This window comes from Emydura macquarii, unplaced genomic scaffold (assembly GCF_026122565.2).
Source record: "Emydura macquarii macquarii isolate MOO-44397 ecotype Brisbane River unplaced genomic scaffold, CSIRO-AGI_Emac_v2 contig_1002, whole genome shotgun sequence".
Taxonomy (NCBI): domain Eukaryota; kingdom Metazoa; phylum Chordata; order Testudines; family Chelidae; genus Emydura; species Emydura macquarii.
The window spans coordinates 383,189-396,752 of record NW_027131139.1 but is presented as its reverse complement, the minus strand read 5'-3'; the positions used below and the strand labels follow the sequence as shown (position 1 = coordinate 396,752).

Here is a 13,564-nt window from a genome sequence, read left to right as displayed (position 1 = left end):
ATTCTTGTTTTCTACCTTTCATTAACTGGCCTTTAGAAACAACCCCCCCCCCCCCCCCCCCAATTGTCGTTGGTAAATTAAATCAGTCACCCTAGGGCTCTGCTGTTCGGATCCTTCCAAGGTCCCATTAATGTGAGTGGCGGCTTGGTAATGAAAACTATCCTGTCAGCTACCTAGCCGGGCTTGTCACACGTCTGGGATTTGTTAGAAAACGCTGCACATAGAGAGAGGGAAGGGGGCATCTGCCATTTATTTTCCCTGGAGAAGCTACGAATACAGCTGGGGGGATGCCCGGAGGAGGCAGGACGGGGGGATACAAAAACAATGCTCTCAATGGAGTTGGTCAGCAGGGATCTTGCTATACATACCTGTTGGCTGGATCCTGTAGGCTCAGTGAGATGCTGACATGGACCAAGCCCCTTCCATCCTCCAGACAGAGAAGGCATAGCTGAGCCTCTCATGGGCCAGGTAGTTGCAGCTGGTGATCTTGTGGTCCAGCTCATCGCTCTGCAGCACCTGGTACAAGAAGTCTATGTAACGGGCAGCCAGTTTGAGGGTCTGGATCTTGCTGAGCTTGTCGGAGGGCAGCGTGGGGATGATCTTCCGCAGCTCAGCAAAGGCATCGTTGAGTGACTGGGTCCGCTGCCTCTCCCGCACATTGGCGATCACGCGCTGAGTGTGCACGTCCTCGAAGGACTGCGGGACAGGGCTGCGCTTGCTGCGCTTGCCCTGCGGAGAATGCGAGCCACAGCCCTCCATGGGCTTGCCCAGCTGGCCGCGCTTGCGGAGGCATTTCTTGTGAAGCCGTTCGCCTTCCTCCTCACTGGTGACCAGGCTGCCTTCGGGGGAGTCCGGGCACATGCTCTCCTCTTTCATCTTCTCAGCCCAGGAGCCTTTCCCACCTGGCAGGCACCAGGGTCTTAGACCTCACGGGATGGAGGGCCTGCAAAGGCCACAGTGCATCTGGAGAGGCAGCCTGGAAAGCAGACAAAGCCAGCTCAGGGAATGCAGCCCTGACGTGTCCACTGGCCAGACTTCCCAAACTTCCTCAAGGCTCGGAGCCTCCCCAACCTTCAAGGAGCTGGGTGTTTTTTGGGTTTTTTGTTTTGGGGGGGGCTAAGGAGAGGAGGGCCATTTGAATAACTTTGAGGATGTCCTTTGCTGATAGGGCAGGGAGGGCTGGGGGAGGGACCAAGCGCAGACCAATACAACAGTGCAAGGTAATGCAAACATCAGTGGAGCTTATGGGTTCCAGATTTCCTTCCTCCCTTCCCCCGCAACACACCCCAAGCCCTTAGGCACAGATGCTCCTGCCTGCTGCCCGGATGTCAGAGGAAGTTCCTTCTGCTAACCTGAGCAACAGGAACTGCAGTGAAGAAGTGTTTTAACAACTCTCCCTCAGCCTGTAAACCAGCCACAAGCCTTTATTTCCACATCTGAGCCCTGATTTTTAATCAACGCCTTTTATCTGTGAGAGAGTCAGCTGGAAACGTGGAAAGGCATTTGCTGTGAGATGGTACCTTTTGGATGGAGCAAGACGGTACATTCACCGGATCCAAGAGAAGACACAGTAGCCTCAGGCCATACTCTTCTTAGGCGGCAGGGGGATTCTGAACAAGCTGCATGAATTGGGGTTGCATCTAATCTCTCTCTGTCTGTCTGTCTGTCTATCTATCTAATCTACTGATATAGCCCTGTATGCATCACCATAGTATGCAAGCAGACACAGATAAACTGCAGCCCTCTCCTGAAAGAAGTGTTAACAAAACAGATGACAAAAAACAACAACCTAAAAAAAATCCCAAAGCATTAAAATCATGTGAAACTAACCAGAGGTGTGTCTCACATCACTGCTCAGTCACTGGCTTATGGAGGACTCTTGTGCCCCATCCTTCATCTGTACAATATTTGACTCAATCCTGCATCTGGATCAGCTAGGATGAACCCCTTTGTCTGCACAGAGATTCATTGAATTCTTCTCCTTTTCCAGTGCTGTGTAGGCCTTGGGGTGAATTTCACCCAGAGAGAGGGCTTTGTCCAACACTCGTGACTCCATTTGTTAGAGATGAAGTTTAACAATACAGCGTAATAGAGACATTTGCCGGCATACATCAACACCCACTTCATAGTGAACAGCCTCACCCCTCGAACTGCACCCTAAGGAAGACTAATGACTGTACATCTGCTCGGACAAGAAAATGTGTATATAAACCAGAGAGAGAAGGGAACTTATCATCTCAAAAGTTAAGGGTAAATTTTTCCAAAGCACCTAAGTGACTTAAGAGCTTAAATCCCATTGACTTGCAATAACACTTAGGGTCTTATGTGCCTATCTCACTTTCAAAAATAGACCTTAGGCTGCTGAGTTATTTAGGTACTTTTAAAATGTTCACCCTAGGTCAATAAAGAAAAACTGGACCATTCTGACAACATTGGTTTAAGAAAACAAAGAACAAATCATAGAAGATGCGCCACGTGGGAGGTCATAGAAAGGAAATTGTGTATAATTTCAGAAGTAGTATATGATTATATTATAAGTGTTCAGGGACGAGGGTTGTGTAAGTAACTAGACAGACAGACAGACAGAATCAGTATCATGATGTTCCATACACACAAGGGACACTTCCACATTTTCTGATTTATAAGTGCATAGCTGTGTTAATATTGTGCATGTTATTAATAGTCTCTTAAAATAGTTCACCATATGAAATATATATACTGGACAAGACTGGTCCTGGGACAGCTCCCCGAATCGTCTCACTAATAAAATTTATCTAGCTGTCTATCCCCATACACACCCCGCTATCTTTTGTACTAGTGGCCATCACTGTAGTATCTGAGCATCTCCTGGGTTAATTAGATTGGCATGGTGAGTCCCTACTGCATTTAATGGAGACTCTGCACCAGTTCTTCAGCTGATGTGAATAGGTGGAGCTGCACCAACTGCACCACCTGAGGATTTGGCCTGGGTATTGGTTTTTTTTCTATTCATAATTCAGGGCAGGACTTTTCCCTCAGCCCTGCAGTTACCAGGTTTCCTTCATGGCCTTCTGGGGATTTTGCGATGCCACTTTGAAAGCCTAACGTGGGCACTGACTTTGTTGAGGTGTACAGCAGACCATTATACACAGGAACACACACAAAGTGCACACCCAACCCCCATCACTGGTAAAACTCCCTCCCTCAGCCCAACCCCTCTGCCACAGCCTGAGTTAGCTGCACAGCCTGAAAGTCAGGGAACTTGGGCTCCAGCACACGGAGAGGACCAGACTGGAGGAGCTTTCAGAGAAATCTCCCTGCTTCCAGCTCCTTTCTGTTAAACCAGGGGCTGCTAGAATCAGTGCCTCCGCAGAGGGAGCTAGCAGCCAAACCAGTTAGACTTTGTAGGTCAAAACCCACACCTTGAATTTCACCCAGAAATGAATTGGCAGGAGCCAGTAAAGGTCACAAACCACAGATGCCCTCATGCTCCTCCCTCCTGTTACCTCTGCATGCCCCGCCTCCTCCATTCCCTTCGCAATCCCCGCCCCCTTCCCTCTGCAAGCACTGGACCCCAGAGACTCCCTGCCCACTTTCCTCCTCAGTGCCTCTCATGCTCTTTGACTTCTCAACCCATCAGGTTCCTCTTCCACCCACAGGGCCACATGCTGTGGATTCCCCCTGCAACAAACCCATCACTGGCTCAGGCTCCCCCTCAGACCTCCTGCCCAGACTAGCGTCTCCCTTCATCCCCTGTCTTGCTCGCCCTCCATGGCTGTTCTGGCACTTCTCGTCCACGACTTGCTTCCTGACCCTGTCCAGCCTGGCTCTGCTCTCTGTACTCCATTGAAACTGGGTCACGTCCCGGACAAGTATCAGGACCTCTTCTCCGTCCTACTCAACCTCTTAGTGGCTACCTACACCACTGGCTTTCATGGTTCTGTCCTCTCCTCTTGCCTGTCTCGTTGGGCGAGTCACCCACCACCCCTCCTCTTCTCTGTGTCTCTGTCCTAGGCCTCCCCCTCTTCACCCTCTGCTAGGTCCTCTTATCTGCAAGACTAGTTTTTATGTCATCCTTCTCCCAATGATGCACAAACTACCTCTCTGCTGATGAGCAATCTCACACCATCCAGTCTCATATCTCAGCCTGCTTCTCCAACACCTCTTCGCAGATGTCCAGTCATCATCTTAAACTCAACATGGCCAAAACTGAGCTCCTCATCGCCCCCCCAGCTCTCCCATGTCCCACTGTAGACATCACCACCACCACCAGTCACTCAGGCCCCTCACGATGAATGCCATCTTTCACTTGGTCCTCACAACAGACCCTCCTTTTCAGGCCATTTCTAAGCTTTGCCACTTGTCCTACCATAACAGCTCTAAATTCTGGCCTTTCCTCTCCCACGCACAGCCCAGACTCTACCCAAATCCTCGTCACTTCCCACATCCTCCCCGGCCTCCTCCACTCCTGCAGCCTCACCTCCCGCAGCTCTAGTCAGAAGGCTGCTGCTAAAATTGTCTTCTCCGCTCATGGCTCTGACCACAGCAGGCCCCTCTTTGAACCCCTGGCTACCCCAGCACCTTTGCATCAAACACAAGCATTTTCATCTTTTCTACTGACCTCTCCCTTTACTCCCCACCATTCCCAGGCTCAGACCCCTCTGGGATCTCTCTATGGCTAGGGAAAATGCCTGGACAAAATCCAAACAGCTGCTGCCTTCTCTTACTTCAGGTGCCTCTGTAAGGATCACCTCTGCTACCATGTTCACAAAGCCAGCCTGCTGCGCACAAGGCTGTGACTACTCTTGCCCCACACCTCAATCACACACTGGCCTGTGCACACTATCTGGTCCCTGCCATGCTCCATTGCTGTCTTCAGATCATAGTTCCACAAGGGCTGGGATAGTCTCTCACTGTGTTTGTGCAGCACCCACCAAGAGGGTCCTGAAGCCATCTGGGGCCTTTGGACCTTTGGGTGCATGGAAGTGAGCTGGCTGGGAGGAGACACAGGAAGGAAGAGGTGCAACCTCCTAGCCAAGAGCTGATGGGATAAAGCAATGACTGGCCCAGCAACTGAAAATAGGGGCTTGTAATGCAAAGTGTTGGGCAACCTTAACTAAAGGTTTTGCTGCCAGCTCCCTCTACAGCCTATAAGCGCTGCTTTTCACACTTGGTCTTCCCTGAGCCCTGAGTTCTGCCTGTGATCGCGCTCAGGATGAGAAGGGTCTGACTGCAAAACTACAAGGGGACAATTTCTAATGACCCCCTGGACTGGAGGCCATGCCCTGGTCGGGGTGTGTGAAATTACTCATGCTACAGAGGCAAGAAGCCAATCCTCCTAAAACTCCTTCGCAGCCCTTTGAAGCACTAATGTTTGCAGTGTGGTCTGTAGCGCATGTACACGCACCCATGTACACACCACCATGTACACACGCACCCATGTACACACCACCATACACAGTTAGTGCGCGTTCTGGCTCTTACATGTACACACACCCTGCACACTGATGTTGTAGTGCACTCACTCTGTCAAATGTACATGCACCCATGTACACACCAACATACAGTTAGTGCGCGTTCTGGCTCTTACATGTACACACACCCCTGCACACGGATGTTGTAGTGCACTCACTCTGTCAAATGTACACGCACCTATGTACACTCAGGTTACGGTGCATGCTCTTTGTCCATCAAACGCACTAATGTTAGTGAACCCTGTCTCTGTATCACATGTATACACACATCACATACCCTACTTTTTTCCCGATTTACGGCTTTATATTTTAGGTTTCCCTTTCTTCTATAGAGTTCACTATGACAAGGCAACATTCCCATTGCACAGGGTGACTGCCGAAGAAGCTCAGTTCCTCTTAACTTGGGTCTGGCTCCACTGACATCAATGAAAAGATTGCCCCTGATTTCAATGGGCTTTAGAGCAGGCCCAAATTGCTCTTATGACCAAGGCCCCAACATGACTGCTTGCACCAATGAAATGGCTGAATGGGTGCGAATTATTGAGTGGGAAGGAGAAAGAAAAATCAGGACGGACTCAGGACCTAAATACTCACCAAATCACTTCCTACTCATCTAGAAACCAAATCACCAAATTTCCATCAAATCACTTCCTACTCATCTAGAAACAGTTTGGATTAAAGCTAGTGACTTTTGGTCATTCCTTTGATTTTATCTAAGTTTATTTTGCTTGCAGTGGGACTCTCTTACTGCTCTTAGGTGCATAAGTGTTTTTAGGGTCCAAAATCAGAGGGATAAAAGGGGAAAAGAAACAGATCACAGGGTTCCAGGAAACAAGAGAAAACGAAAGGACAGAACAAAATACAGCAGGATTTAGACAGAATTCAGGGTCCAACACCTGTGCTTGCACAAATCGGTGTAGCTGCATTGAGGTCAATGGAGCCCCGCTGAGTCACACCAGCTAAGGAACTGGCTCGTGCATCAGTTACCCTTTTGATTCACATTTTTCCTGATTTTCCGTTTTAAAAAATGATTTTTTAAAATGCTCATGTGTGAAGAAAGTAGCGTGCAAGATCCCAGCTGAGTGGTGAGCAGAGGGGTGAATCAAGTGAGCTGCAATCTGCAGGAAGGATAGAGGTCACTTTCCTCGTAGGGAAAGCTGAGCTGGTGAAAAGTATCTGAAACACAAGTTTCATGAAACTTTGGCCATTTTGTGACAAGGGGCTTTTTAGTGAGAATGTTTCAATTTTACAAATGTTTCTATTTTTGCAACATTTTAATGCAAACTTTTAGTGAAGAAAATGCCATGTGTCCATTTATCATCAGTTTGGTTTTCAGTGTCCGTGTTTCTCATTTTCCATTTCATAGATTTTTTTTCCAGGGCTCATTTCGATTGGTCAGCCAGTGAAAATTTCAGATTTTTAAAACAAATTGTTTTCATTTCAATTGGAAGTTCAAAATAAAGTTCAGATTGTTTGATTGACTGAAACCCAAACGATGGAAGGTGCATATGAATTTACTGAAATCCCCGCAGCATTTTCCCCCCCTACATTTTGACCAGCTCTGATGTCAAACTGTGGAAGGCTCAGGGTCACTCTCCATAGCCCTGGAGTGACCACAGCTGGATGCTGGGCCTGATTCTGATCTAAATTACACAATATAAGCCAGAAGTAACTTTGCTGGAGCCAATAGGGCCATGCCAGATGAGGGGGATCCAAAGGGAGCCCACTGCATGCAGTTCTGGTCCTCACAGCTTTGAAAAGGGGAGAAATAGAAAGAAAGGAAGCAAAGATGACACAAGGGCAAACACATGCGGGGAGATGGAGGGAGCTGAACACAGTGTCTAGAAAATAACAGACTCAGGAGTGAGCAGGATCAGGGCCTATAAATAACTTCCAAGAGCCAATAGGAATCAAGAAAGGGAATTCTTCACAGTCTTTCGAGATGGATGGACAAAGAGCAACCACCTGAAGCAAAGGAAGGAAAAGTTTAGATTGGCGAGGTACTAAGCAAGTGCCTCTAACAGTCAGTGGAGCAGACTCAGCAGAGGTGGCTGAGGCACCACCACTACAGATGCAAGAAAAGGTCTCAGTGGGAATGAGAAATCCTGCAGACGGAGAAGAGGGTGAGCCAGGGAGGGCGAAAGACCCACTGACCAAGCAAACTTTCCTGGCTCTGCTCTCTCCTGGCGAAAAGCACAGCTAGGCACTTACAGGCTGCCTAGATGGGCCTTGGGCTGGCCTCCTGCACAGCATCCAGTGAACTTGGGGCTAAAGTAAGGTCTGCACTAGGAACTAAAGCACTACACTGAACAAGAGCAGTGGCACCAAAGCCGACCTCTCCTGTGACTTGAAGGGGGCCGGTCTCTCCCTGCAGGGGAGGGGGACACAGTGCTGATGTCTTTACATAAACTTTCTAAATGCAGGCTAAGAAAGCTCCCTCCTTGGGAACAGGGTGAAGATGGTGGGGTCCCGTGGAGCTCAGGTTCCTCCGCATTTGTCCGGCTTTGAGTCTGAAGGGTGCTTGAGCCAGGTCTATCCAGACAGTGGCTGAGAGTCTCTGCTTTGTGCACAGCCTGAGGGCAGGTGCAGCACTGCCGGGTCACCAAAGCTGATCTCTGTCCAGTCTCAGAGTCTGAGCAGAGGTGGCTGGAGAAGGGATGTGCTGCATCATGGAGATGCAGCTGAGACCCCAGGTTCGTCCCTTGGCAACATTTGCACTTGGATAGAATCACTTATAGCAGATTCTTCAGAGGATCTGCCAGAGTTGAATGGTCAGCCTTGGCCATTGATACAGCTAAGAGTTCAATCCTCTGGCCCCAGGAGATACTAGATAGTGTCCCATGACATCGTCCCTGAAGGAAGAGGAGGCAGCTGCACACAAAGCTTTTGCAGCAAGAAAATAATCCAAACTGTGGCTGGATGATAACAAAGACTTAAGGTCTGGAAGTGCATGTGTCCAGGACACTCTCTGGGAAGACCCGGGAACCACAGAACCACCCCAGCCACTGGCATTATGAGCATTTCGCTGTGTAATGCCATGTCCCTCACTTTTTCTGAATCTGAAGTTGTGTACATGGGGACTCATCCATCCCTCGAGTGGCAGAGTCGGCAAGTTAGGGGCTCACCTATCATGGGAGGGAGGGGGTGGCTGCCTTCCAAAGGCTGTTTTCACACAGATGGGTTAGTAGGGGAAAGCAGAAAAGGAACCCACAGGGCAAGAGGTGGGATCAGGAGCTTATTACAGTCCAAAGGTGAGTTGTTTGGGGAGCTAATGGGAAGTCTTTGTGTGATGGGTGTGTGGGTGGAGAGTGCTCATGGGATGAGGGGAAGGGAGAATTGAGGGATCATACCTAGGACTCTTGGGATTTTATTATTTGACCCCTTGAGCCTCATTGCATGTGTAACATAAGCATGGTGGTAGCTTCTTGATGCAAACAGCGTAGGGAGGCAAGGCCAGGCCCTTGGCTTTTGGGGAGGCGGCATGATCCAGGGGCTTGATGATGAGTCAGGAGATTGTAGTCTAGTCTGCTCCCAGCTCTGCCACTGGCCTGTTGTGTCACTTTGGGAAATCCCTCCTTCCGCTCAGTGCCCAGTTTCTAACCCAGTGAAATGGGAACAATGATTCTCACTCACCTTTGCTAAGTGCTTTGGGATCTGCAGATACACAGTGCTCTGGGTAAGAGCTGAGTGCTGCAGACAGCGGCACTTTAAAGGCTGAAGACCGGATTGCATCTGCAAATAATCCTGGGCACCAAAGCAGAGGTGAACATTTGTTCTGTGCTTTTCTTTGTGAAGGGGACAAAAATAATCTCTGTTTTATCCTGTGTGAAAAAAGGAGAATAATACTAATAAAGGGAGAACATGAAAGGGAGCCGGGAATAGCTGCTGCCCCTGAAGGCTGGGGGAAGCAGCTTTGGTTTCACAGGTTTTTCTAGTTATTTCAGTGCTAGAGTGGAACCATGTGTGGTGTGAATAAAAATGCTAAGCATCCACTGTAGCGTGCTGTTGCTCTGGCAACCGTAGGGAATATGGAAGAGGGGGATCATGGAGAGCCCTGGCTGTAAAGTGCTCTGGAGGCCTTTGATCTGTGCGCCTGCAGCTCTGATGGATGGCCTTGCAATTCATTTCCTTGTCAAAATGACATAATGTTCTTGGAACTTTCTGAACTTTTTAAGAACTAAAAGATGTTCCATGGAACGCCCCTCCTCCCAGCCGCCAAGGGAGAGGCAGAAGCATGGGGCTCAGGCACCTTATCCAGCCTTCTGCCTGGGGCAGGGGAGGTTCGAACACAAACAGTTACATGGCCTTTGAGCAGAGTGTGCAGCGTGGGAGACATATCAGTCTCCCACACCCAGGCCAGAAGTGGCCAGAGAAATGCTTCTGCATCCACTGCCTTGGGGAGGCCACCTTGTTCTCTGTGAGCCAGAGCATGCTAGGTAAGGAGGGTTGAAGGAAAGGGGACAGCATGCCATAGGAACACACTCACAAGGAGATGTAGCACAGATGCTAGTGCTACCCCCTGCAGCTAGTGCGTAGATGCCAGCCACCACCCATTGGCATAGACACAAGCACTGGCTGCCATATTGTTTCCGGTTAATTTTCTTTCCTGTGAAAGTTTTTCCATCTGCTTCCATCAGAAGAGCAAAGCGCCATGTTCTGGTGCCTGCTGAAAGAGCCCTCAACACACGCCTGATCATTCCTTCTGCAGGGTCCTGGGGTCCAGCCTTGTGGCTAGCCTGAGCAGGGCTCAGGGTGGGAAGCTGCATGTGACAGCAGCTTACACCCAGGTGTACAAGAGGATGAGAGTTATTAATCAAGTCCTATTATTAATACGGGTGACAGTGTATTTCAGGTCAGTTTAAGTTAATTTAGGAACTGGTTTAAGCTAAATCAAAATAAGAGGCTCTTAAACCAAAATGTGTCCATACACAGACTGCATCAAAAGAGCTGAATTAAAACTAGGGTCTGATAGATACTAGGGTCTGGTAAAAGGGCAGTTCTGTACATATTTAGCTAACCCAGTGCAGCTTTGTGTATGGATGCTGTATAGCGCGTTTAGCTTGTTCCTGTTATTTAATTGGTTTATCTAGACCAAATTATTTCAACAGTGCAACATCACACCTTTACTTAACCTGATGCACCTTCTGTGTGTAAACCAGTGCAACTTTCCATATTTCAGTGTAAGTCTGTGTGTAGACACGGTCTCATATGTCACTCACAAAGACGTCCTGGAGGAAATCATAGTTACAGAGGTGCAAACAAACCATCTGTAAACAGAGGTGTCACAGTCTTTGTCTCTTTCGAAAGGTATGCCTGCATAGAAAATGAAGAGGTGATTGCAATGTGGGTAGCCATTTAGCTAGGTAATAACAGCAGTACAGATGTGGTGGCACAGACTTCAGCACAGCCTGACAAAAGTTTCAAACTTGGGTGTTTAAAGTTAGCCTTTTAAATCCATACTTCAGCACCTACACCAGCCAGGATTTGAGGCCTCTTCTTAGGCACCCAAGTTTGAAATGCCAGCCTTAGCCTCTCCCTGCCTCAGTTTCTCCCTCTCAAAAGAGGAAAAAAAGATAAACCACCTCTGAGAGGCTAGATCGATATCACCATTGAAAAGACAGTGGAAGAAAAGCCCCATCGGTCCTTTCCCTTGTTCCTCCTGATAATTTTATTGCTTAGAGTTTAAAAGCCAAGCAAAGCAGCAACCTGTGAGGTGCCAGGAAGGAGCACACCCATGTCTACTTATCACTGCTTCCCCAGCCTGTGGACTCAGCTGTTGAACCATTCACCAGGGCTTGCTATGTAATCCCACTGACCCAGCACGGCGCAAACACACCCCTGCCTCTGTGCAAACACATCCCTGCCCCTCTGCCCTGCTACTGCCACCGACTTCCTCCCCACACAGCTGGAACCAGCTGCTCATGTTGCAGCAGCAACAGAATTCAGGTGTCAGCTGATGAGGACTTGGGCTTTCTCTTGGCTTCCTCTGGCTCCAGCCACAGAGCCTTGTGTTTTGGAGAACAAGGTCCTGTCACCTTTGTATGGCTTAGTGGGGACACAAAGGTGTCCCAAGCTTGAGACGACACCCTGTGTGAGAGAGGGGGCTGGCACAAGGCATTGCCAAGACCCAGGGAGTGGGGGGACATGAGGAGTGCATGCTCCATCATGTCAGGACACTTCCAAGCATTCCGGTTAGATCTGCATTTGAACCAGTCACCCAGAGGCAAGAGGTCAGTTACCGGCAGCGGTAGCAGAATTCCTGGCAGTTGTTGCTGGGTCATTGGGAAATGTGCTTTTGTCACTGTGTGCAGTGATTCAGTCAGTCCTGACATGAGTCACCATCAGCTGAGAGATGTAACACAACCGACCCTTCACATCGTTTCGGCTGGGAGCTAAGGATGTGGGGAGAGTCGTTCTGCGCACAAGGATTCATGTGGGGCTCTGTCACCTGGATGTGTAAACGCTGTTGTGCAACTATAGGGAAAATCACTTCCCCTCTCTGGGCTTCTCTTTCCTCAGCTGCAAAATGGGGGAAAGGCTATTGACTGGCCAACCTTTGGGACTAGGAGACCCAGACAAGCAATGGTTGCAAAGGATTTTGAGCAGTTTCCTTGAGGAAGAGATACCAGTGTGGCTACGATTGTTATTATTACACAACGCTGGCGAGGGGACTCCCTTTGCTCTGTCTTCCTCACTGTGTGTTCATCTACATGAGGAGTGGGCTCTGAATGCAGCCTAGTTTTTTTCCCTTAAGATTTGTCACTTGAGGCAACTCTTCCTGTGTGTCTCCGCTGGGACCAGTCTGTCAGGAGCGTTCCCTGGAAGGACTGATCCGGTTAGATCACTCAGGACACAACTGTTCGAGAAGCTTCTGGGGTTGTACAAGCCTCTCTCTCCCCCATCACTGTGGTATCTGAGAACAACTGAGTAACAGGATGCTCTTCTTCTATCCTGTCTGCTCTAATGTGCATCTCAACTCAAGGTCTCTGGTGCCTCCTGGCCAGCTTTGCTGAGCCGCACAATGTCTAACTTTTAGGCACCCAGAAAATCCCAGGAACACACGGGCAATTCACAAAGCCCGAGTCCAGTGCACAGATTCCCTGTACGACAGGGAGAGACAGACGCAAACACCTTAGAATGTGATTCACAAAAGCCAGCACACGAGGCAGTGAACTGCCTAAGCTAGTCAATGGCAGATGCCAACAAGACACGGCGTGTGCTAAGCCCTGCCCTTCTCATGGAGATGGGCGCCTCAGGCTGTGTCTACATTACAAAGGCCGGTGAAGGTAAATTAGGTGGGCTAATAGATGACAACTTTTCTATGTTAATGAAGCACATTTGGCTGCTTCATCAGTGCTGTGCATCCTCACCATCAGTGGCTGTGACAATGGAAAATGCAGCAGGTATGCCAATGTGCCCTACACCACTGTCCAATGTAATGCCTTGAGGGACATTTGTGCAATGCTTTGTGGGATACGAGCAACTGGCCAAGAGATTTCTGGGAACTAGGGGTCAAGTTCCCACACTGCCACTTTCTCCATCCCATAATATTTATTTCATCCTATAATTTTCACACTGTTTTAAAAATTCCCACACTCCCCTGTGCCACTTTTATGTCTCTGGCATCTCTCTAGCAGAAGCATGGACCTTGCAGAGTGCAGTGCAAATCATCATTGCTGATGGAGGACACGCGACTCCTTGCAGATCACGATTCTCCCTGCTGCAGCGGAGGGTGTGATGAATGAGAGGAGATGTTTGATGGCAATGAATGGAAGCCGACAGACACAGTGAATCAAAATGTCAGTTGCTGCTGGCATTCATGGAGCAACTCCGCATGGTGGAGCACAGCTTCTAAGCCTGAGAAACAAGTGGTGGGATAACTTCACAATGCAGATTAGGCAAAGGGCCACGTGCCTGGATCTTTGTGCTGAGCTCACCCCGGACCTCTGGCACAGGGACACCAGACTGAGAATTGCACTGACACTGGAGAAGCCAGTGGCAATCATGTGCCAGATGCTTGCAATGCTAGATTGCTATCAGTCCGTGGACAATCAGTTTGGTGTAGGAAAAATCCACAGTGGAGCCCACTGTCATCAAGTGTGTAGGGAAGT

The 13,564-nt window shown here is 49.1% G+C and overlaps 1 protein-coding gene across 1 annotated transcript; it reads right to left on the bottom strand.

The window, feature by feature from the left end:
* Positions 1-390: 390 nt before the first annotated feature.
* Positions 391-876, bottom strand: LOC137150659 (twist-related protein 2-like). The gene has a single exon (XM_067544642.1). It carries the CDS (start codon positions 874-876, stop codon positions 391-393), a length of 486 nt encoding a protein of 161 aa, XP_067400743.1.
* Positions 877-13,564: the final 12,688 nt, after the last annotated feature.

Coding starts and splice junctions, on each gene's coding strand:
- LOC137150659 (XM_067544642.1), bottom strand. CDS start 876: ATGAAAGAGGAGAGCATGTGCCCGGACTCCCCCGAAGGCAGCCTGGTC.